At 43.4% G+C, this 25,857-nt stretch overlaps 1 protein-coding gene across 4 annotated transcripts in view; it reads left to right on the top strand.

The window, feature by feature from the left end:
- The window catches only part of LOC120024984 (malonate--CoA ligase ACSF3, mitochondrial-like), a 43,821-nt gene that overhangs the window by 8,517 nt on the left and 9,447 nt on the right, over positions 1–25,857 (top strand). For all 4 annotated transcript variants that reach the window (XM_038969391.1, XM_038969390.1, XM_038969388.1 and 1 more), the window contains exons 4-7: positions 11,811–11,965; positions 14,007–14,152; positions 21,643–21,740; positions 21,915–22,041. In XM_038969391.1, coding sequence (XP_038825319.1) covers positions 11,811–11,965; positions 14,007–14,152; positions 21,643–21,740; positions 21,915–22,041 — 526 coding nt within the window. The remainder of the gene's footprint in view (positions 1–11,810; positions 11,966–14,006; positions 14,153–21,642; positions 21,741–21,914; positions 22,042–25,857) is intronic.

Below are 25,857 nucleotides of genomic sequence, written 5' to 3'. Positions count from 1 at the left end.
GATTATGCTGTTTAATCAGCTTCTTGATATGTCACACCTGTCAGATGTGTATATGAACACACACACTACTGGTCAAAAGTTTTAGAACACTTACTCATTCAAGGGTTTTTCTTTATTTTTTACAATTTCTACATTGTAGAATAATAGTGAAGACATCAAAACTATGAAATAACACACATGGAGTCATGTAGTAACCAAAAAGTGTTAAACAAATCAAATAGCCACCCTTTGCCTTGATGACAGCTTTGCTCACTCTTGGCATTCTCTCAACCAGCTTCATGAGGTAGTCACCTGGAATGCATTTCAATTAACAGGTGTGCCTTGTTAAAAGTTAATTTGTGGAATTTCTTTCCCTCTTAATGCGTTTTAGTCAATCAGTTGTGTTGTGGGGGGGGGGGTATACAGATGATATCCCTATTTGGTAAAAGACCAAGTCCATATCATGGCAAGAACAGCTCAAATAAGCAAAGAGAAACGACAGTCCATCATTACTTTAAGACATGAAGGTCAGTCAATACGGAACATTTCAAGGTACTTTGAACGTTTCTTCAAGTGCAGTCGCAAAAACCTTCAAGCGCTATGATGAAACTGGCTCTCATGAGGACCTCCACATGAATAGAAGACCCAGAGTTACCTCTGCTGCTGAGGATAAGTTCATTAGTGTTACCAGCCTCAGAAATCGCCCATATAAATGCTTCGCAGAGTTCAAGTAACAGACACATCTCAACAGCAACTGTTCAGAGGAGACTGTGAATCAAACCTTCATGGTCGAATTGCTGCAAAGAACCCACTACTACTACTACTAAGAACCCACTACAAAGAACCCACGACACCACTAATAATAAGAGAGTTGCTTGGGCCAAGAAACACGAGCAATGGACATTAGACCGGTGGAAATGTTTTTTTTGGTCTGGAGTCCAAATTGAGATTTTTGGTTTCAACCGCCATGTCTTTGTGAGACGCGGTGTGGGTGAACGGATGATTTCCACATGTGTATTTCCCACCGTAAAGCATGGAGGAGGAGGTGTTATGATGTGGGGGTGATTTGCTGGTGACACTGTCTGTGATTTATTTAGAATTCAAGGCACACTTAACCAGCATGGCTACCACAGCATTCTGCAGCGATATACCATCCCATCTGGTTTGGGCTTAGTGGGACTATCATTTGTTTTTCAACAGGACAATGACCCAACACACTTACAGGCTGTGTAAGGGCTATTTTACCAAGAAGGAGAGTGATGGAGTGCTGCATCAGATGACCTGGCCTCCACAATCCCCTGACCTCAACCAAATTGAGATGGTTTGGGATGAGCAGAGTGAAGGAAAAGCAGCCAGCATATGTGGGAACTCCTTCAAGACTGTTGGAAGCTGGTTGAGAGAATGTCAAGAGTGTGCAAAGCTGTCATCAAGGCAAAGGGTGGCTATTTGAATAATCTCAAATATAAAATCTATTTTGATTTGTTTAACACTTTTTTGGTTACTACATGATTCCATATGTGTTATATCATAGTGTTGATGTCTTCACTAATATTCTACAATGTAGAAAATAGTAAAAATAAAGAAAAACCCTTGGATGAGTAGGTGTTCTAAAACTTTGGACCAGTAGTGTGAGTGTTACCCTTCAAAAGTTTGGGGTCACTTAGAAATGTTCTTGTTTTCCATGAAAACATACATGAAATGAGTTGCAAAATGAATAGGAAATATAGTCAAGATGTTGACAAGGTTATAAATAATTATTTTTATTGAAACAATAACAAAACTTTGCTTTCGTCAAAGAATCCTCCATTTGCAGCAATTACAGCTTTGCAGACCTTTGGCATTATAGTTGTTAATTTGTTGAGGTAATCTGAAGAGATTTCACCCCATGCTTCCTGAAGCACCTCCCACAAGTTGGATTGGCTTGATGGCCACTTCATACGGTCAAGCTGCTCCCACAACAGCTCAATAGGTTTGAGATCCAGTGACTGTGCTGGCCACTCCATTATAGACAGAATACCAGCTGACTGCTTCTTCCCTAAATAGTTTTTGCATAGTTTGGAGCTGTGCTTTGGGTCATTGTCCTGTTGTAGGAGGAAATTGGCTCCAATTAAGGGCCGTCCACAGGGTATGGCGTGGCGTTGCAAAATGGAGTGATAGCCTTCCTTCTTCAAGATCCCTTTTACCCTGTACAAATCTCCCACTTTACCACCACCAAAGCACCCCCAGACCATCACAATGCCTCCACCATGCTTGACAGATGGCGCCAAGCACTCCTCCAGCATCTTTTCATTTTTTCTGCGTCTCACGAATTTTCTTCTTTGTGATCCAAACACCTCAAACTTAGATTCGTCTGTCCAAAACACCTTTTTTCCAATCTTCCTCTGTCCAGTGTCTGTGTTCTTTTGCCCATCTTAATTTTTTATTTTTATTGGCCAGTCTGAGATATGGCTTTTTCTTTGCAACTCTGCCTAGAAGGCCAGCATCCCGGAGTTGCCTCTTCACTGTTGACGTTGAGACTGGTGTTTTGCGGGTACTATTTAATGAAGCTGCCAGTTGAGGACTTGTGAGGATTCTGTTTCTCAAACTAGACACTCTAATGAGCCTGTAATCGAACCCACAAATGCTGATGCTCCAGATACTCAACAAGTCTAAAGAAGGCCAGTTGTATTGCTTCTTTAATCAGCACAACAGTTTTCAGCTGGGCTAACATATTGCAAAAGGGTTTTCTAATGATCAATTAGCCTTTTAAAATGATAAAGTTGGATGAGCTAACACAACGTGCCATTGAAACACAGGAATGATGGTTGCTGATAATGGGCCTCTGTACGCCTGTGTAGATATTCCATTAAAAATCTGCCGTTTCCAGCTACAATAGTTATTTACAACATTAACAATGTCTACACTGTATTTCTGATCAATTTGATGTTATTTTAATGGACAGAAAATGTGCTTTTCTTTCAAAAACAAGGACATTATTAAGTTACCCCAAACTTTTGAATTGTAGTGTGGTAGTGTATATATATATATATATATATATACTGTACCAGTCAAAAGTTTGGACACACCTACTCATTCAAGGGTTTTTATTTGTACAATTTAATACATTGTAGAATAATAGTGAAGACATCAAAACAACACATTTTTATATCTGTTATTTTACCAGGTAAGTTGACTGAGAACACGTTCTCATTTACAGCAACGACCTGGGGAATAGCTACAGGATGAATGAGCCAATTGTAAACTGGGGATTATTAGGTGACTGTGATGGTTTGAGTGCCAGATTGGGAATTTAGCCAGGACACCGGGGTTAACACCCCTTACGATAAGTGCCATGGGATCTTTAATGACCTCAGAGAGTCAGGACACCCGTTTAACATCCCATCCGAAAGACTGCACCTTACACAGGGCAGCGTCCCCAATCACTGCTCTGGGGCATTGGGATACTTTTTAGACCAGAGGAAAGAGTGCCTCCTACTGGCCCTTCAACACCACTTCCAGCAGCATCTGGTCTCCCATCCAGGGACTGACCAGGACCAACCCTGCTTAGCTTCAGAAGCAAGCCAGCATTGGTATGCAGGGTGGTATGCTGCTGGCTAACATGTAATACATATGGAATCATGTAGTTAAACAAATCAAAATGGGCAGAGAAGCACGGGGCAGTTATCTGTCCAAGAAAATTTACTTCCTAAATAGTTATATGATTAGGGTATAGTTTACTACATTGCGTAGATGTAAATATTGATCACATATATTTCTCCGTCTGAAAATCTTCCCTCTCCTAAAAGGTATGCTATGAAAATAGCTCAAGTCCCTCCAACTCTGCTCTCTTCAAACTACATCTATCATATTGGTTGATATAGCCCCTGTAATACCGATAGTCTAATATAAGGACCATGTGAGAATCTCTGGTAATTTAACCTATTTCTTAAGTTATTTTTGCGCATTTGATATTGCCTATAGGGCGCATAATTGCTTGAATCATGGATGGCAAAAGAGCTGCGTCACATACACCTAAAATAACATTGCGGTACTGCTCTTGGGTTTAAGATCCGGTTCTTGCGGTAGCAGGTGAGAGTCAGACAGAAAGCCAGTGGGTGTGGGCGGAGTGAGGTATGAAAAGCTGCGGATGCTGACGGGAGCAGGATGGCGAAATTGTTTCTGCGCAGACTTCTACTGTGCACCATAACAGTGAAGCCTGTAAGTTAGAGCTGTTTATTAATGTGTCAGTGTGAAAAATAGAGAATTAGCTAAGGAAACTGACAGATCAATAACATTACATGCCGTACTGAATAATAAAAACTCACATTGCATTGAAAAAACATCAGAATATCGGTCTTCAATCGTTTGGTTTTATTGTTTGATTCAGGTCTAGTGTGATTGAGGCAAAAATAACGTTAGCCAACTTTTGGCAAGCGCTCAATGGTACATAAACTTACAAAAGCCAAGTTCATTTACTTCTGTTGAAATGGGACAAAATAATGGCTACAAAACATTTCCATACAAAATAGCTGTTATAGATAGCGATATGAGGTGGCTATTATTACTACCTGACAGATAGCTGGCTAGAGTAGCTAATTAATTCAACTCAGTCAAGAGGGGATGAAACATTAGCTAACATTACTGTACATGTCAGTTACAATACTAGGTCAGCACTGCGAATAAACACTAGTTTAGTTCTTTCCTGTTAAGTTAAACAACAGTTACCTTGCCAGCTACATCAGTAAACTAAAGAGTAGCCAGTTCTTGCTTTTACAACTTGGTGAAAGAGCGCAACACATACACACTGAACTATGCTCAACTCTCCTGTGCTGGTCCAGCCAGCCTACCAGAAGCTTTTCCTTCTGACAGCCTGCGCTGTGGTGTCCACGTGGTCCTAAATCCAGCCAACCGCTCTGAGGCGTCCGCATGGTCCTAAAGCACATTAAAACTGGGGGGGACAAAAATGCAATTTCAGAATGTGGGGATGACATGACCCCCCCCCGTCCCCAGTGAAAGTTGCGCCCCTGGTTTTAATATATTATCATTAGCAATGGATGTTAAATAAACAGACTTAATTAACTTACTGTGTGAGGTGAAGAAAAAATTACTTAGTAGCTCAACTTAATAGTGGTTGACCTGGTGAGTTTAGACAATCAGACATCCCCAAATGGGCACTTTCCTACATTTCCCCGCAGCAGGCCAGGTACTTCTATCACGTTGGGGATGATGAAACAACGGAAGTCCACTCATTTTCAATTAAGGAAGCGAAGTGGGCATGGGGACCGTTGGGCGATGCGAGCATGGGCAGGGGATGTGAACAGGGCCGGAACCACAGTTGGGGAAAGTTTAACTTTATACTAATACTCAGAGAAATCACGTTGCTATTGATCAATCGTAGCTCACTATAGTTTCCAGCCACTACTGGATTGGCTGTTGATACCTAGCACTACCTAGCCTGCTTGCTAGCACCAACATGAGGGCGAAGCAAGCGTGGCTATCCAAATGTACGTGTTAAAAGGATCTCGCCCATGTCTTCGCCACACACTTCTCCCTTCTTGTCTCAACATTTTAAATAATACTCAAGACACATTATCTTCACACATATTTTAGTTGCTTTTCACTGACAGCCGCAACTCATTAATCAACTAGGCCTATTGCCATGTGCGCTGCCCAAATTGCGGGCTTCCCAAATAGGCAGAGGCCTTATAAAAGCTTATGATTTGAAACAATCGACAGCAAAAAAAAATTAAGAAGCTAATGATCCTCGACGCTTCTGTGTCTAAGTCATGCTTTCTGGTGAGGTATTTTGAATGATTTTATTTATTTCTGTATAGACAGGAGTAAATAGGCCTATATAGCCTAATTTTGACAAATGTATTTGCCATTTCTTTCCCGTTCAACTGGTTTTCATATCAACTTTATTTTCTTGTCCATGCAGATGCAAAAAGCACAATCCTAGTCATATTAACAACCCATCCTAGTTGTTGCATCTTTAGATTCCCCCTCTAAGTTTCTAACAGAGATTTTCATTCCTATCACATATGGAACAGCTCTCATCAGGTGAACTGTTTAGAATGGTGTTTTCCCACGAATTGCATTTTGGCAAATATTTTATTGGCTTCTTCATTACAGAAATTGCATGTTCTGTTCAGATGAATTACCATAATCTAAATGTGATTTATTTCATTCTGAGCACCGTGGGTGGACACCCTAATTGGTTACACAACCAATTCATATAGGTCTGGTAAATTTCTCAAATGGCCAGTAAATTAAAATCTTCCCGGTCACGTTGTCCGGCGCAACATGTTCCTAACGGAAACCCTGGTGTGTCTGTGTGAGTGAGTGGATGGAGGGATGGTTGGAGGTCCCTGTGCATGACTGTCTTTGACCCCAGAGGAAGGAGTGCTCTGCTCGGTCGATCAAGCAGAGGAGTGGGTGTGTGGCTCCAGCAGGCCCCCAGTGTCTGGTCTGGAGCGTGAAATCTCGAGCTCTGCTGGTCGTTACCAAAAGCCCTGGTCTGCCTTAAAAAGCCTATGTAAATTATGATCGCCCCTACGGTGAATTATTTTTCGCAAATTCGCAACAAATCAAGATATTTTTATATTCTGACTACTACATTTGTCATCACATAGGATCACGTGCTGACAGTGTTGCCAACTTAGTGACTTTGTCGGTATATTTAGAGAGTATTCAGACCCCTCTAGCGACACATTTTCAAAAAATCGACTAGCGACACATCTAGCGACTTTTTGTGGTGTTATTGGGGTTTTTTGGAGACTCTGACGTGAAAGCACGTATCGCTCTTACTCTTCTCAACGAGCAGCGGGTGCTGCCGTGGGCCCCACCCCAGTCCCAAAGCACTCACAGGCGGCCCTGGTCCTTGCGCAGCAGTCCCTCCCAGCTGCAGTCAGAGCAGGAGATGTTCACCCCTCCACGTCCAGACTGCGAATGAATCGCGCATGCGGGAAGCCGCCGCTGGCTGATCCTGCCCTGGTTTACATTCAGGGCGGGATGTAAATGTCAAATTTCTTTGTCTAAAATAAATCACTGCACAAAAATAAATCACTGCATTTGACTCACACAGTCTCTTACTCACCTTGTCCACTGTGTGTGTGCCTCTATGTGACATAAGCTAAACATCTAGCTGCCTAGCTCATCAAGTCTCAGTCTAAACTGTACACTCAAAAATACAGAAAGGAGTGGGAATCAAACCCTGAATTCAAAGGCTGGTTGAAGCCATTTATTGGAGATGATACACGGGCATACTGCCTGTATTGTAAGGTATTGTATTTCTAGGCCAAACTTAGTGATGTAAAAAAACACATGACAACTCAAAAACATACTCAAAAGGCAAAGCCTTATAACAGTTCCACCCAAAACAAGCTGCCATTTATGGTTAAAAAAATAGACTGCAAAAAAGGCTGAGGCCACCATGGCATTAGCTATCGCTGAACACTGTTCCATGCTGGCATGTGATCACATTGGAGAAGCATGTAGAGCTGCTTTCTCAGACTCCATTGCTGCTACCCACTTCAAAGTGCACAGAAATGATTAATGGTGTTCTAGCACCATACTTTCTGAAAAAGTTGGTCGCAGATGTGGGTGACCAGCGTTTCAGCCTCCTCCTCGATGAGTCCACGGATGTAATAGTTTCTAAGTACCTGGGGGTTGTGATAAGGTACTTTAGTGACACCAAGCAGACAATTGTATCAACATTTCTGGGGCTTGTTGAGTTGGAGGGAGGAGATGCCAAATCTATAGCCCGTGCTGTTGTGGCTTTCCTCGAGAAGTGTTGTCTTAAAAAAGAGAAACCCCTGGGGATAGGGACTGACAATGCCTCTGTTATGACGGGATTAACAATGGGGTCCATAAAGTGCTGAAGGAGGAATATGGCCTCAAATATCTGGTTCTTATTCGCTGTGTGTGCCACTCTCTGCAGCTTGCTGTAAGTCATGCTTCCAATGACACCATCCCCCGTAGTGTGGAGTACTTGGTACGAGAGACTTACAACTGGTTTTCAGTGTCTCCAAAGCGCAGGGAGGCCTACAAGGCCATATATGAGACCATCAACTGTGGGGAGAAACCTTTACAGATAACCAAGGTGTGTGCCACACGTTGGCTCTCCATTGAACCCGCGGTTTCACGCATTTTTGACCAGTGGGAGGAGCTTAGGCTGCATTTCGCAGTCACCAAGTCCAGTGAACACTGCTACATGGCTGAGGTTTTATACTCCATGTACAGTGATCCTCAAAACATATTGTATCTGACTTTTTTGAAGTCAGTGCTGGGTGAGGTACAGTTGGCCCTCAAGGCTTTTGAAGGAGAGCAAGTAGATCCTCTTAAGCTACTTGACAGCTTGGTTAGCCTGATCAAGTCTGTGAGCAGCAGGGTGCTGAATCCACTGGCAAATGTTGATGTACTCAAATGGCCAATAGATGGATACATCAGTCCCAAACCGTTACCTTTTTGAGTCAGAGGCAGCTGAGCTCCACCTTGCGCCTGAGGAAGAAAACAATGTCCAAAAGCAGTGTGTAGCCTTCACCATCTCCCTCACTAATGAGTTGAGGGTGAGACTGCCGGACAACATCGAAGCATTGCAGTACATGTCAGTTTTCAATGTGGAGGAAACTCTAAAGCACAATAAGAGCCCTGGAGAAATAGAACAAATAGCCAAGCTCCTTGGCTACTCCCCTGCAGAGATAGACAAGATTGTCCAGCAATGGCATGCCATCCATCTTAGTAAATGGAAAGAGACAAAAAACACACTGGGCTTCTGGAGTGAGATTTGGAAGTTCAGGGATGCAGCTGATATCAACCTGTTTCAAGAACTTGCCATGGCTGCTGTGTCTGTGTTGTTCTTGCCACACTCAAATGCTGAAGTGGAGAGAGTATTCAGACAGATTAGTGTGGTAAAAAGAAAACTTAGAAATCAGATGTCCTTGCAGACCCTTAACTCCATCCTGTACATTCGATATGGACTGAAGCTGTCTGGTGAGGCTTGCTATGAGCACCAGCTGCCTGATAATGTTTTGCAGCTTTTTGACACATCAGCTGCTTAGTCATTTAAGTCAGCTCCCTCAGTTGCTGAACCTGCCATAGAGAGCCTTGACCAAAATGACGATGGCCCACTCTTTTTGTGAGCCAGCACAGCCTGTGTGTGTGTGGAGGGGGGTCTGGAAAAAAAGCTATTAACCTGAATTAGGGCCAGACTAGTTACCATAATTTTCTCACATTGCCATTGACAGTTTTTTCTATTGTCTCGTTTTGGTCCATTTAGATTGTTAATGTAGATTGTATACAAAAAAATGTAAAGAATGTTTATGGTTAAAAATGTTCATGTTTTACTGTGACTTGTTGTAGGCTCCTAAGTGGACCATAAGGTTAAAAACCAAACCAAATTTAGAAAACTAAACAAAAAAACAATTTTTTTTTTTTTTTAATTAAATATTTTTTAAAATAAAAAACGAAGTAACTCCGCCAGAGTGTCTCTTTTGGATCACTTTTGCCGGTCCCAAGCCCGGATAAACGAGGAGGGTTGGAATTGTGACATAAAAAAAAACAAGAATCGACAGAAGAAAGTTCATTTGTAGTTCTAAACATATTTAGGGTGTTTTTTACTCACTTTTTGTCTCTCCCACGACGTTATTTCTCTCTCCTACAGCGTCCATCACAATTACATGCACATGGCCAATTATGCAAATTAGATTATGACGTTATTTAGCGACTTTTAGGACAGCCAATAGCTACTTTCCTTACTGAGGAGTTGGCAACACTGCGGGCTGACACAGACCAATTATGGTTCGACAGGCTATCAGGAGGCTCGTGGCAGGTAGCCTAGTGGTTAGAGCGTTGGACTAGTAACCAAAAGGTTGCAAGATCAAATCCCTGAGCTGACAAGGTAAAAATCTGTCGTTCTACCCCTGAACAAGGCAGTTAACCCACTGTTCCTAGGCCGTCATTGAAAATAAGAATTTGTTCTTAACTGACTTGCCTAGTTAAATAAAGGTAAAATATTTATATTTTTTAAATGCCATAGACATTAAGGTTGACTCTCTCAGGCAGGATTAAAACGACTACATCGACCATGATCCTTTGCTAGTTATGGTCACTTTAACCATGATTCTTAGCGATTTTTTGTAGGGTGCCATTCAGCCTCATTCAGCAATATGGCGTGCTTCAAATACTTCTGGCTTCGTGCGCCATCGGGTGTTTTCCATAGGAATACGTGGATGACGTCAGTGCTAGCACTATCTACTGGTTTTAATGTCAGTGGGCTCCAGCCATGAGTACAGTAGGAGAGATAACAGAACATACCAGGACTGGAGTCATGGAGGCCAGGAGAGCAGAGGACCTGAGGTTAATGGCTGAGAGTTCATGATCCATCCTCACACAACTGAACTGACTGCAGCGTTGTGTGGTGGTGGTGGAGAAAAGGTACTGGCTACAGGGCTAGTAGAAAGTAGCTGGGTGCTGCTGGGTTAAGGGCTGTTTGGGATGCAGGCTGCAGCCGAGGGTCTCCAACATACACTCCCCCAGGTGGAGGGCAGCCCTTTGACGGACATAAATTGGCTTTTCCCCCCTCCTGAGTGGCTGCTGGGGGAAGCGCTCCACTGCGCTTGATAGACACGGCCCAGAATGCCCAGAACAGACACAGGAAATAATATTCCCCTCTGAACCCCGCTATCTAGTCTGTCCGTGTGTGCGCGTGGTTGTGGATGTGTGTGGCTGAGCAGATAGATAAAGTTTTGTGAGTTTGTGTGAATAGATGGGTCTCTGTGGGATAGTCCACACTTCTGCCTGTTTATTTAATACATCATTTTTAAACCTTAATCTATTTTTTTAAACCTTAATCTATTTTGATATTGCAATATTTAGAGCTTGATGAAGGGAAGAGGAGCGACGAAGCAGGTAAGTTGAGAAGGGGGAGAAAGTTAAAGGGAGTAGGAAGTAAAAGAAGGTGAGTTAAGAGGACAGGAGGAGTGGAAGTTGAGAAATTGGTGGCAGATGAGGAGGGAATCTGTGTGGGGGGGTGATGGAGTGAGGGACAGACAGAGGAAGACTGATAAGAGTAGGGGCAGTGAAGCAGGAAATTATGAAATGGAGAAAGTGAGGGTGTGTGAGAGAGGGAGGGAGAATGAGGAAGAATGAGGGAGGAGGTTCTAGGAGGGAGAGACTTGCATGTGCCTCCCAAGGGGGACAGAGCCAAGGAGAATCTGTCGTTCACCTTCAATTAATTCACACTATCCTCCCTCTGTGCTGGGGGTGCAGCCAGGCGTGCCGGGGGTGTGTATGAGGGACTCGTAATATCTGTGTGTATGTGTTTGTATGTGTACATACTGTGTAAGTAGCTTTGTCCTTGCGTGAGTGTATGCGAGGCGCTTAGGTATAAATGTGTAGCCATGTATCAGTTATTCTCTGTTTATGTGCGTCCGTATCTGTGTACGACTGAGAAAGAGGAGGAGGAGGGCAAATGCTCTTGGAACACATTTGTAAAAAAACAAAAACAAATGCAGGCGAAAGGTATTTTTAAAAGGCGACGTGACCCAGCGTTATGACTGACCTCAATAACATTCCTGTTGAATACCTCTCTAACAAGCTGTAAGACTGACCTTTGCCGATCCTGTCAACGTTTTTGTAATAAACTAGCCTATTGATAGTTTTCATCTTTAGCCAGGCCCTCGCCTCACTCTTCATTCACTGTAAATAATGTACACACAATACCATGGCACCCTATCCATCTGCTTTACATATTGTGATCTGGATGTGATGGTTTTGTTTGTATTCATATGGGGTGGCTAATCCATCTACGTACAATGTAAGAGACTGTTTCTGACTTCCTCCCTCCCCCTCAGGTATGGGAGGTCCTGCTCAGCTCCAAGGCTCCTATGGTGAATGTGTTCATGGCTGTTCCAACCATCTACTCCAAGCTGATCCAGCACTATGAGCAGCACTTCACCCAGCCACGCGTCCAGGACTTTGTCAGGGCTGTCTGCAAGGAGAGAATCAGGTAACAAAGTGTTATAGTTTACTTATACTAGTATCAATACTACAGAAAATGAGTAGATCTCCATCATTAGCAGTATCATAATATTCATATAAGGGGACGAATATCTTTAACAAGCTCAATGCTTATCTATTGTGATGAAATTGCATTCTTACAAGACATCTTCAGAGCGAATGGGTTCTCATGAATCTGGACAGTGGTTTCTCATTCCATCAGAGAGTGAAGAGATAGTTTGAAGGGGAAGGGATATGTGTCAGAGATCAAAGGGATGGGTTTTAAAGAGCGACGGGGCTTTGTAGTGAGATGTGACGGACGCTTTCTCCAAATGTACCAGGGCTTATGCTCAAGAGAGAGGGAAGAAAGCAGTGGGACGCGGCAGATGGAATAGAGTTATAAACTCCATATAAAGCCTCCATATAAAGCCACTTATGTTACCCCAACCTAAAGTTGCAAAGCTACCGGTAATTTACCAAAGTGACCTGAATCTTCTGTGATTTTGGTAATTAACAGAACATTTAAGGTAACTTTGATAATGTATAATTGAATAACTTTTTTTTAAATGTTCATATAAAGTATACATGTTTTTATGCTTCTAGTGGATAGACCATTTGGTTCAAGAGAAAATGGCCTAATTAATGAAAAAAGCATCTAATCAACAATGGCATTGTTTTTAATGAACTCTGCAACTCTTGAAACTATTTACTTTTTTCACAATTGCCACCTGTTTGGCGCCAAAACATTTACAACAAAGACATATTGACATAGTAAAATAAATAAAAGTGTGTGTAATTGTTTTGTTGTTGATATTTCATGGTGAAACCCACTCTGATTTGGGCTCGTTTTTCGATAAGAAATGCAGCGGAACTGACTGAAACAAGCCAACCAAGGGTTGGGTGTGGTTTAATGTAGGGGACAAGTGTTTGTACATTCACTCTGCCAAAACAGTACAACAGTTGCAGTCACTCACCTTTCTAGATAACTTGAAACAGTCAAACTAGGTCTTGAAGTCGCCTAGGTTAGCTTGTACTAGCCAACTTCTTTCTCCAATTAGCTTCAGCCGGCTGGTGTGCGACCGTGGCAAAGTAGGTTTGACATTGGATAGCCTATCTCTGGGGCTAGTTAGGGACCTTCAAATAAATTACACAATGTGAATAGGACAAAATGATCATGTTGCACATTAAATGCTTTCAATATTGAATATGAATTTCTCCAATTTATAGTTGGTTTGAGGTTTTGTCATTTTCAAATATTGTCCAATGTACATTGTGTAATTTACTGATGGTCCTTAACTAGCCCCATAGGGATATTGAACGTCAAACCAAATTGGCCATGGGCGTTATGATTGGGTCACGTGCAGCTGCTCTCCGAATTAATGATTACTTGTGTGCTGTGGGCATTTGGGCAAGATTAAAATAAACCTAACGCAAGGAAAACTGTTACTGTATCCATCATTCCGTGACATAACATTTTATCCTATCATCTCACAAATCTCTGTTTTGGACAAGACTGACTTTATGACCAAAATGATCCTGTTTACACTTTGTAGTCAATTTTGGTACTGGAATATATGTGTCTGACTCATCAATGCCACATGGGCTGTTTTCAGAGCGAGAAGTTGCTTTTTAAGGGCAATCGCTTTTTAATTTAAAAAAAAATAGGCTGCCAGTTGGGGAATCCTGATTTGGGCTAAAGTTTTACAGCTTTGTCAAATTGTTGTTGTTGTTGAAAACATCTTATTTGATATATTTGACATGTGATAAGGCCACACAGAGGGCCAGAGATCATTAGACACCTGTAATAATCTGAAGTACTCCAAAAGGCCACTAGATGTCATCTTGTAAAATTCACCCAAAAACTTGAAAGTCACCAAAATTCTGGTAGTTGACTGGTAAACTTAGAAAGTTTACAGTAATATACCCTCCCTTTGCAACCCAACGCCAGACTGAAGCTACTCCAGTCAATGCTAAGGGCATTGAAAAGAGATGGCTTCATCAGAGCCTGGGCCTTTACTGAGTGTGACCCAGACTGGCCCCTCTGTCCCCAGGCTGATGGTGTCTGGCTCGTCCGCCCTGCCACAGCCCACCCTGCTACGCTGGGAGGAGATCACAGGACACACCCTGTTGGAGCGCTACGGCATGACAGAGATAGGCATGGCCCTGTCCAACCCCCTGAAGGGTCCTCGCATCCCAGGTACACACACCATTGACCACCACCATTTTCCTTTGTACAGTGATGTCATAACCTCACACACATCCAGAAACCAAATGACAGTGAGACTGTCTTTAATTCATATTACAACATGCAGACAGTCATTAGGCTCTGCTGGAGTGCTATCTTTTTGCCCTGTCTGACAGTTGTCTCAGTTGTCTGAGGAACATGGTGTTGATCAGACTATTTCTGTCTGGTTTACCTATGTTCTCATTCCAGGTATCAAAGCTCTATGCTGCTGTTGTTGTTTCTGGTTCGATCTTCCGGTGACTGGAGGGCTGTGTTCCTTTCTTTAGTCTTTTTCCGTTCCCCTTCTCGTCTTTTGAGTGGAGGATCTTCAAAGCAGCGGTATGACAAGGCAGGCTAATTTGACTGTCAGTAGCCCAGCTAATGCGGTGTCTGTTGTTGTGAGCGCCTGTTTGAAATAAAGAGGCAGGCTCTATTTAATCCTGGGAGGTGGTTATTAAGACCAGCTCTGAGACGTTGCGGTCGCATCGACGTCTTTCCAGCAGCAGTCTACGAGACGCTTGTGGAAGAGCGTATGTGATGCCGTCGCCTTTTTAAAGTAGGTTAAACAAATCAATAACGACCACAGAGCTCTCAGAAAAGAACACTCTTCCTCCACGGCACTCCTCCCCTTCAAAACAACTGTCAACTGTTAACCAATCAAATAGTGTTTTATTATGAGTTCATTTATGACAATCTATTGAAGACATGTATTGTTATTTTATGAGTGAGTATACACACAGTTGTGTAATAATACAAGAATAATGGTCATATTTGTATCATGTTGGTGGTTGTAATTTGATTCCTGTTTGTCTTCACACTGAGGAGTAGGCTATACCCTAAAGCTATCTCTCTCTTAATCTATTCACCTCCATCTCATTTGTATTTTTTCTTTCATCCTGTTTTTTCCCCCCTCTTTTGTTTCCCCCCCTCTAACACCAGCCCTGGCAGGAGACACATGTCCCCTTTCAGCAGAATGACTTTGAGCATCTCAACCCCCACCCTTTCACTTCACACCTTTTCCCCCCTCCCCCTTCTCTCCTCTCCCCTCTCCATCCCACTTTCTCCCTTCCCTGTGCTTTGTGTTTGGGGGAGGTTGTGGGGAGGTTGTTGGGGGGTTTGAGCAGCAGTGCTCCAGCAGGGCTCCAGGGGGCGCAGGGCTGTCAGCTCCCCAGGGCAGCCCAGAGAGAGCACAGCGTGAAGGAAGGCTGCTGAATTATGCATGGGGAAGGCAGGTTTGGAGCTGCACCGCACACAGCTCTCTGCTCCTCTCCCTCCCTCCATCCATCCATCCTCGCCTCTCCTTTTCCTCCTCCTCTCTGCCTGGCTGGTCTCATTTGAAAACTCTAGCTGGCAGGTTGTGTGTGTGGCTGGCTGGCATGGCTGATGCTGCAGTCGTAATTAGAGGTTCAGATGGGCCCACTGATGGAGCCTTGTTAATGGGCCTCTGTGCAGTCAGGGGAGCCATTGTGTTTCTGACAGGGCTGTCGCCACAGGGCCGGCTACATTCCACTACACACACACACACACACACACACACACACACACACACACACACACACACACACACACACACACACACTGTATATCTATAAAGCTATATTAATTCAACTCTGCTTTAATAGGCATGAAGAAAAGGGCAGTAATGAGGACATCATCATAATAAGATGTTATCTTATTCCTAATACCACTGCAATGTTGTTGTTGTTATTGTTTGAATTGATTATTTCTGCTATTTTCAGCAGAAGGCTGCTGTTGGGCGTATCATTTCATTAGCCGTTTCCAGCTGTCACTCAACGACCTTATGTCCCTCTCAATGCTGTCCTCATTCCCCTGCATGGTTAGTAATTGTACCCTGTGTGGAATGTGGGTAGAACACTGCTCTGTAATATTTCTGTCTTCTATTTAGAGTTTCTAGTCACTCGTTTAGCCCTTGTACCCTTTTTGTAATTCCCCTCCAGTCTTTCTGTTCTGCCTGTAGCCTTTGAAGTGGCAGTCAATCTCAATTCTCAGTAAAGTAACGGTGACCTGAATGTTACATGGCTCCAAAATATGTCTGGCCTCCCTCCTGAATGGAGAGAAAAAGAGAGGGAGAGAGAGAGGGGAAGAGAGAGAGATTGCTCGGGCTCAAGTATAAATGGATTTTGGTTAGTTTTGTGATTGAGGAGAGAGAGCTCTTTTTATCACCCCGTCGTTGGCAGCTTTCTGCTGTGTTTGGAGGGTGAGGAGGAATGAGGACACGCTGACGATTACCCAGCACACTGGGAAACAACCCTGGGAGAAAAACTAAAAGACAGGGACCGAGATGGACGTCATCCTGTAACACAAAAAACCCTCAAATGAAGGGGACGGTGACAGGAGGGATAGGACAGGAAGTGACTTTCGAGAGAAGACAGAGATAAACTAGGCTGTTCTGGTTTTGAAACAATGGGAAGATAGTTTGTATCTCTGTGTTTCTCGCTCTGCTGATGAAGTGGAAATGGAGTGTGTTTGATTGGCATTGCCAATCAGGGCTAAAGTTGATTAGATAAATTTGAAGCAGGGAGTTATTTTTTCAATCATGGCTTGTCTGCCCTGTTCTTTATTGGGAGAGCAGTGGCCTGTGAAATGACATGGCCCACAGTGTCACACACACACACACACACACACAGAGAGAGAGACAGAGAGACAGAGAGAGAGAGAGAGAGAGAGAGAGAGAGAGAGAGAGAGAGAGAGAGAGAGAGACAGAGAGAGAGAGAGAGAGAGAGAGAGAGAGAGAGAGAGAGAGAGAGAGAGAGAGAGAGAGAGAGAGAGAGAGAGAGAGAGAGAGAGAGAGAGAGCGCTGCACAAAGGTTTCCTTCTCTTTTGTCGGTGGCAGTCATTAGAGTTTATCTCTCTATAGGTCACACAGACAGACGGAGAAAATGCCTCAGGAGAGGGGAATCTGTGTGCATTCTAGAGGTCGACCGATTATGATTTTTCAATACCGATACCGATTATTGGAGGACCAAAAAAGCCGATACCAAATAATCTGCCGATTTTTAAAAATGTATGTGTAATAATGATAATTACAACAATACTGAATGAACACTTATTTTAACTTAATATAATACATCAATAAAATCAATTTAGCCTCAAATAAATAATGAAACATGTTCAATTTGGTTTAAATAATGCAAAAACAAGGTGTTGGAGAAGAAAGTAAAAGTGCAATATGTGCCATGTAAGAAAGCTAACGTTTAAGTTCCTTGCTCAGAACATGAGAACATATGAAAGCTGGTGGTTCCTTTTAACATGAGTCTTCAATATTCCCAGTGTCGTGGTAATTTCCTGTATTACTACGTGATGAGAGAGCAAACCACACACAAGTCATAGTTATATTATAAAGTCCATCTTTAATTATATGAGCTTCACCATAGCCCTTTTGACTCTCAGATCAATTCAATGTCTATAAATGAATTCTCTGAGAGTCCTTACAAAACAATTCTTAGTATCTTTTATAGAAAAGATACACCCCTCTCATCTTACATGACAAATAACAGATCTTAGGAACATTACAAAGAACCTTTCACTTGAAAGAGGAGTATCCCATCCAGATAGCATTAGCTATAAATTATCGTTCAGTTTGGTCTCTTTACCACTTAGTACCACTTAGGACCAAAACATTACCACATCCAATGGCATATATCAATTGTCAATTCTAGATACTCCCATCTCAAATACACCCCCTCTTCGCCCCACCCCGGAGAAGCTCACTAAGGGGAGTGAACCTCTAGGTCATATACTATCTCAAGATTCATCAACACATCCGAGGGGTAATACAATGATTCCTGACACTGCCATACTCCTCCCCCCAATGGGAAAAGAAGGGAGTGACTAGCGTACAGACATAGTGGAGCCCTTCTCCCTTTCTGATATTCTGCATATTATGAAATAAATAAAACATCTTATTTATCTATGTTACCTAACTAATTCTGATTCAGCTACGACACCAGGTAAGAAGTTTTAGGTTGTAGTTATAGGAATTATAGTACTATTTCTCTCTATACTATTTGTATTTCATTAACCTTTGACTTTTGGATGTTCTTATAGGCACTTTAGTATTGCCAGTGTAGAAGTATAGCTTCCGTCCCTCTCCTCGCTCCTACCTGGGCTCGAACCAGGAACACATCAACAACAGCCACCCTCGAAGCAGCGTTACCCATGCAGAGCAAGGGGAACAACCACTCCAAGTCTCAGAGCGAGTGACGTTTGAAACGCTATTAGCACGCACCCCGCTAACTAGCTAGCCATTTCACATCGGTTACACCAGCCTAATCTCGGGAGTTGATAGGCTTGAAGTCATAAACAGAGCAATTCTTGAAGCACAACGAAGAGCTGCTGGCAAAAAGCACGAAAGCGCTGTTTGAATGAATGCTTACGAGCCTGCTGCTGCCTACCACCGCTCAGTCAGACTGCTCTATCAAATCATTGACTTAGTTGTAACATAATAACACACAGAAATACGAGCCTTAGGTCATTAACCTTTCATTGCTACCCATCCCGGATCCGGGAGCATCCTCATCAAAAAAGCTGACTAGCATAGCCTAGCCTAACGCGACAGGGATATCATATAATTTTCATGAAATCACAAGTCCAATACAGCAAATGAAAGATAAACATCTTGTGAATCCAGCCATCATTTCCGATTTTTAAAATGTTTTACAGCGAAAAAACACGAAAAATATGTATTTCTATTAGCTAACCACAATAGCAAAAGACTCAACCGCATATTTTCACAATTTTTCTACCGCATAGGTAGCTATCACAAAACCGACCAAATAGAGATATAATTAGTCACTAACCAAGAAACAACTTCATCAGATGACAGTCTTATAACATGTTATACAATACATTTATGTTTTGTTCGAAAATGTGCATATTTGAGGTATAAATCATAGTTTTACATTGCAGCTACCATCAAAAATATCACCAAAGCAGCCAGAATAATTACAGAGAGCAACGTGAAATACCTAAATACTCATCATAAAACATTTATGAAAAATACATGGTGTACAGCAAATGAAAGATAAACATCTTGTGAATCCAGCCAATATTTCAGATTTTTTAAGTGTTTTACAGCGAAAACACAATATAGCATTATATTAGCTTACCACAATAGCCAAACACACAAATGCATTTATCAGCAGCAAAAGGTAGCGATCGCAAAAAAACAGCAAAATATATAAAATTAATCACTAACCTTGACCAACTTCATCAGATGACAGTCCTATAACATCAGGTTATACAATACACTTATGTTTTGTTCGAAAATGTGCATATTTTGAGCTGCAAACCGTGGTTATACATTGTGAATATGTAGCATCGATTCACCAGAATCTCCGGAGATATTTTGGACACTCACCTAATCTGACCAAAGAACTCATAAACTTTACTAAAAAATACAAGTTGGACAGCAAATGAAAGATACACTAGTTCTTAATACAACCGCCGTGTTATATTTTTAAAAATAACTTTACCATAACAAACAGCTTACGTTATAGCGAGACAGCGCCCGCAAAAAGGGCGGAAAATAGAACTCTACATTTTCCACAGAAATACGAAATAACATCATAAATGGTTCTTACTCTTGCTGAGCTTCCATCAGAATCTTGTACAAGGAGTCCTTTGTCCAGAATAAATCGTTGTTTGGTTTTAGAATGTCCTCTTCTCCTGTCGAATTAGCAACCTTAGCTAGCCATGTGGCGCGAACATGTCCATCTTCTCCTGACGCAAAGAAAGGAAAATGCCAAAAGTCGCAATAAACGTTGAATAAACTGATACAACTCGGTTGAAAAAAACTACTTTATGATGTTTTTATCACATCTATCAAATAAAATCAGAGCCGGAGACATCCACCGTCTATACCGAACGCTTTTCAGAAGCCAATGCTGATGTCCTTCCCGCGCCTAGGTAGAGAAAGGAAATTGTGGTCACGTCATTCCAAGAGCTCTTGTTCGACCTCAGATCAAGCTAGACACCCCATTCCACCTTCCACTGCCTGTTGACATCTAGTGGAAGGCGTATGCAGTGCATGCAAATCCATAAATATTAAGCAATTGAATAGGCAGGCCCTGGAACAGAGCATCGTTTTCAGATTTTTCACTTCCTGTCTGGAAGTTTGCTGCCAAATGAGTTCTGTTTTACTCACAGATATAATTCAAACAGTTTTAGAAACTTGAGAGTGTTTTCTATCCAATAGTAATAATAATATGCATATTGTACGATCTAGAATAGAGTACGAGGCCGTTTAAATTGGGCACGATTTTTTCCAAAGTGGAAACAGCGCCCCCATATTGACAAGAAGTATGGTCGAATCCGGAAACTATCATCTCGAAATCAAGACGTTTATTCTTTCAGTGAAATACGGAACCATTCCGTATTTTATCTAACGGGTGGCATCCATAAGTCTAAATATTCCTGTTACATTGCACAACCTTCAATGTTATGTCATAATTACGTAAAATTCTGGCAAATTAGGCGGCCCAAACTGTTGCATATACACTGACTCTGCGTGCAATGAACGCAAGAGAAGTGACACAATTTCACCTGGTTAATATTGCCTGCTAACCTGGATTTCTTTTAGCTAAATATGCAGGTTTAAAAATATATACTTCTGTGTATTGATTTTAAGAAAGGCATTGATGTTTATGGTTAGGTACACATTGGAGCAACGATACGCACCGCATCGATTATATGCAACGCAGGACACGCTAGATAAACTAGTAATATCATCAACCATGTGTAGTTAACTAGTGATTATGATTGATTGATTGATTATTTTTATAAGATACGTTTAATGCTAGCTAGCAACTTACCTTGGCTTACTGCATTCGCGTACCAGGCAAGCTCCTCGTGGAGTGCAATGTAATCAGGTGGTTAGAGCGTTGGACTAGTTAACTGTAAGGTTGCAAGATTGAATCCCCAGAGCTGACAAGGTAAAAATCTGTCGTCCTGCCCCTGAACGAGGCAGTTAACCCACCGTTCCTAGGCCGTCATTGAGAATAAGAATGTGTTCTTAACTGACTTGCCTAGTTAAATAAAGATTAAATATTATTTTTTAATAATAATAATTCGGCCAAATCGGTGTCCAAAAATACCGATTTCCGATTGTTATTCCGATTAATCGGTCGACCTCTAGTGTATTCATATGTGTTGGTGGTCACGTGTAGGAGAAGGATTGTCATTAAATCACTATATTTTAATTTTAATTTGTTGATGCAAATATTTTGGAGGTGAAAATGGTTTTATTTACAACCATTAGCATTAATTGTGATAGTGTAATTAGTTCCATTGTGTATACATGATGTGAGTATTTACCGTTGTTTGTGTGTGTGTGTGTGTGTGTGTGTGTGTGTGTGTGTGTGTGTGTGTGTGTGTGTGTGTGTGTGTGTGTGTGTGTGTGTGTGTGTGTGTGTGTGTGTGTGTGTGTGTGTGTGTGTGTGCAGGTGCAGTCGGTGTCCCTCTTCCAGGAGTGGAGGTTCGCATCGTCATGACGAACGCAACCAGCACCACCATCGCCGAGGGCAACAGCAGAGAAACTCAGGTATTCAGCAGTCAGAAACACTCACATCCATAGATACATTAGGACTCCCAGATTCTGTGGAAAAATATCTGTCTAAAGAGTTTATTCATGTTGTTAAAAAACATATACAGTTAGCATGTCCAGGACCCTGTCTGTCTTAGCCACCCACTGTAGTGTGTGTGTGTGTGTCTTTAGGTGCGTCCAGGGTTGGAGGGGAAGGAGGGGGAGCTGATGGTGCGAGGAGACCAAGTCTTCACAGAGTACTGGAACAAACCAGAGGCCACCAGGGAGTCTTTCACTGAGGACGGCTGGTTCAAAACTGGTACAGTACAGTGTCTGTCAGGAACACACCGTCATCTCATGATTTATTGACTGGTATGCAGCTACACGGGCTCATAACTGGAGGGACAGCCTGATGATACAATACTATGAGGGCTGCAAAAGACTAGTGAATGTTTCACATGGTCTGTGGTGGCTGGGGTTCAACATGTTCTCTCTACTTCGCCAATCACACCCAGAACACTGGACGAGGCACGTTGTCAGAACTATGTTTGTCATGACCTCTCTTTCTCCAGGAGCTGTATTTAAACATTTAGGAAGAAGGCGTCTCGCTCCCCTTCAGTGACTGGCTTGTGATAAATGGAGGATGTGTGTTTTTGGTGCTGGGAGGCATTTCTCCTCTCTAAGTGGTTGTGACTCCTCTGTGGGTTGGGGAGAAGAAGAGCAGAGCTGTCAGTGGTGCGGAAGCCGACTAGGCCCTCTCTGGCCCAGTACATTCCCCTAAGGAGCCCCGCTTTAGTACAGGGCTACAGGGAGAGAGGAGCTGTTCAGAGAGAGAGAGAGAGAGAGAGAGAGAGAGAGATGGGCAGGGATAAAGGATGGAGAGAAGTGGGCAAGAAAGAGTGGAGGAGGTACAGATGGAGAGGGGGCTGCAGGGGCAGAGAGGGAGAGAGTCAGGGAGGAAGGAGAGGGGGCTGCAGGGGCAGAGAGGGAGAGAGTCAGGGAGAGCTGGCAGGGAGGAAGGAGAGGGGGCTGCAGGGGCAGAGAGGGAGAGAGTCAGGGAGGAAGGAGAGGGGGATGCAGGGGCAGAGAGGGAGAGAGTCAGGGAGGAAGGAGAGGGGGATGCAGGGGCAGAGAGGGAGAGAGTCAGGGAGGAAGGAGAGGGGGCTGCAGGGGCAGAGAGGGAGAGAGTCAGGGAGAGCTGGCAGGGAGGAAGGCGGGAGCTGGCAGGGAGGAGTGGGTTTAATTGGCTTTTAGGGCTGGAAGGACAGAGTTCCAGTGCGCCGCACGCTGCTGTCACACCCCATTAGGCCCACTGGCCGGATAATGAGAGCCAGCACAATCAGCTCCCAGCAGACAGACCAGCAAGCCAGTCAGTCCCATAGCCAGCCACTGCTACTGCCAAGCACCCTGCCTGCCTGCCCTACCCGCCTGACTGCCTGCTCCATCCTACATACACATGCACACACACACAGTCACACTCACCATCACCTCAGGCAGCCTGCTTGCCATGGCGACCCTGCATCCACCAGCTCCATAGGCAGCTATATCCTCACTACCAGCCGAGGTTGGTGGGACAAGCTTTAGGAGAACAGGCTCATTGTAATGGCTGGACTGGAATTAATGGAACGGAGTCAAACATATGTTGGATTTGTTTGATACCGTTTCATTTATTCCATTCCAGCCATTACAATGAGCCTGTCCTCCTGTAGCTTGTCCCAGCAGCCTCCTCTGCTCACTACAGCACTACTTTACATTTACTTTGACATACCTCATATGCCCAGGCCTATTCACTCTATTCTGCTGCCCCCCTCCCTGACACTGGAGGTGTTAGGAGTCTGATGTCACCTCATCTGAAGGCTTGTGGCCAGTTCATATAGTTGAATAGGGAGGCTTGAGAATGTGCGCAGAGGTCCTTACTGTAATGATCATCTCATGACACAGTGTCAGTTTTCACAGTGCTATTCCCTGTCCAGTGCCTGGTTCTTTGTTTGTCACTATGTGTGATCCTGACTCTGTTGGTGTGCAGGCAGGGTGAAAAGGTGTGCGTTTCAAGACGAGTACTACTTACACTCTCCCTCACTTCCACCGACTTCCTCTCACACTCATACCCTTTTCACCCTCACACCTGCTCCCCCTCTTACACTCTCCCCCTCTCCGCCTGCTCAGTTCTCCATCTAACACTCCTCCCTCTCTCCCTTTCTTTACCCTCACCTGAACTAGCTGTCTGTCTCTCACCATCTCAATTTTTAACCCTCTCATCTTCCTATTGGATTTACATTTTTTTAAATGTAACCTTTATTTAACTAGGCAAGTCAGTTAAGAACAAATTCTTATTTACAATGACGGCCTACACCGGCCAAACCCAGACGACGCTGGACCAATTGTGCGCCGCCCTATGGGACTCCCAATCACGGCCGGTTGTGATACAGCCTGGATTTTGAACCAGGGTGTCTGTAGTGATGCCTCTAGCACGGAGATGCAGTGCCTTAGACCGCTGCGCCACTCTGGATTTTACCCTGTGTGCTCACCCTTTACCATACACACAGACTCCCTCAGAGAGAGAGGGGTAAGGAGAGAGGACGAGGGAGATGAAGAGAAAAGAACAGGGAGAGCCAAGAGGTCAACATGGTTTCTGTTTGCCTGGCGGTATCTTTAATTGGGTAAGTGTGGCCCTGCTTCAGCCTGACTGGCACCTCTATGGATAAGCTGTCACCCTGTTGAGCGCTCACTTTGCGCCCATCTCCACACCACGTTTGTTCCCATTGATTTTCCTCACTTCTCTTTGTGTCAACTCACTCGCTCGGCCTCTCCTCTCCTCCAATCTGCCCTGCTTTCAAACGTACTCCTCAGTAGCTCCCTTTCAGCTGTCTGTGTCTGCTAGATTACCTACCAGGGAGGGGGACAGAGTGTGTGTCAGTCTCGTTAACTGGCCAGGGGCTCTAGGCCACCTATTGAGCAGATCATTCACACTGGTTTAGAGTTACTGACTGTTTGACTGGGGTCTACCATGCCAATGGCCTCCCAAGTATACAGCACTAATGATGAGCCAGTCTCTGGACATAGTAACTGAAACCTTGCCTCCACTAGTCTCATCCCTCTATCAGGATCTTAACATCTTTTCAACCTCGGGACAACCATGGTGACACACAAGCACCCAGACGATGTGAGGAATCCTGCCAAGGCCTAACGCCATCATGAATTCATAACCAGCGTTGTGGATGGATCGTTATCTTTGACTCCCTCCATAAAATATTGACTGTGGTCAGATTTCTTCTGCCTCTGGTGTTTGTGTGCAGGCTGCCTGCCTGTGTGGTTAGGCTCTAACGAATAAGGTTTTCCATTGTGCCAGTGCAGACCTTAAGACTGTCCCTCGTAAACAAGACCATTCATTTTATTAGCCGTAGCGCTGCGGAGATAGAAATGGAGAGGGGGAGAGGTAGAGGAAGAAAGAGGGAGAGACTGAGAGAAGTGGGGATCAGCTGGTCCAGCAATCTAGCAGGACAGCTCACTCTTTTTCCCCGGGAATGGATTATACGCTGAAAAACAATAAATAATTATATCTATCAATAAATAAAGATGACTGGGAGGGAAAGCATTAGCAATTTTCCAAATGCTGCGTGCACATACCTATGAATAATGGAGGCGTCCTAAAAGTTGCCAGTTCTCAGGTAAGCACTGTTTGGGGACTGCACATTAGCCTTGCTGTGCTCGTAATAACAGGCAGGCTTGGATGTGGGTGTGCAGGCCACTGGAGGGAGTGGGGAGAATGCTAACTAGGGTGAGAGGAGAGGAGTGGAGCTCATCTCAGGGCAGAGCTCATCTTTGCACAGAGCTTCAGAGTATCTGTAGAGAAGAATGTGAGAAAGTCCCCAAATACAAGTGTGCCAAGCTTGTAGTGTCATACCCAAGAAGACCCAAGGCTGTAATCGCTGCCAAAGGTGCTTCAACAAAGTACTGAGTGAAGTGTCTGAATACTTATGTAAAAAATATATATATTTTTACAAAAATGTCTAAAAACCAGTTTTTGCTTTGTCATTATGGGGTATTGTGTGTAGATTGATGAACGGTAGGAAACTATTTAATCAATTTTTCAGTAAGGCTGTAACGTATACAAATGTGGAAAAAGTCAAGGGGT

The sequence above is a fragment of the Salvelinus namaycush genome, chromosome 30 (assembly GCF_016432855.1).
Source record: "Salvelinus namaycush isolate Seneca chromosome 30, SaNama_1.0, whole genome shotgun sequence".
Lineage (NCBI taxonomy): Eukaryota > Metazoa > Chordata > Actinopteri > Salmoniformes > Salmonidae > Salvelinus > Salvelinus namaycush.
Note: the sequence above shows the minus strand (reverse complement) of the source record. Positions and strands in the feature narration are given on the sequence as shown.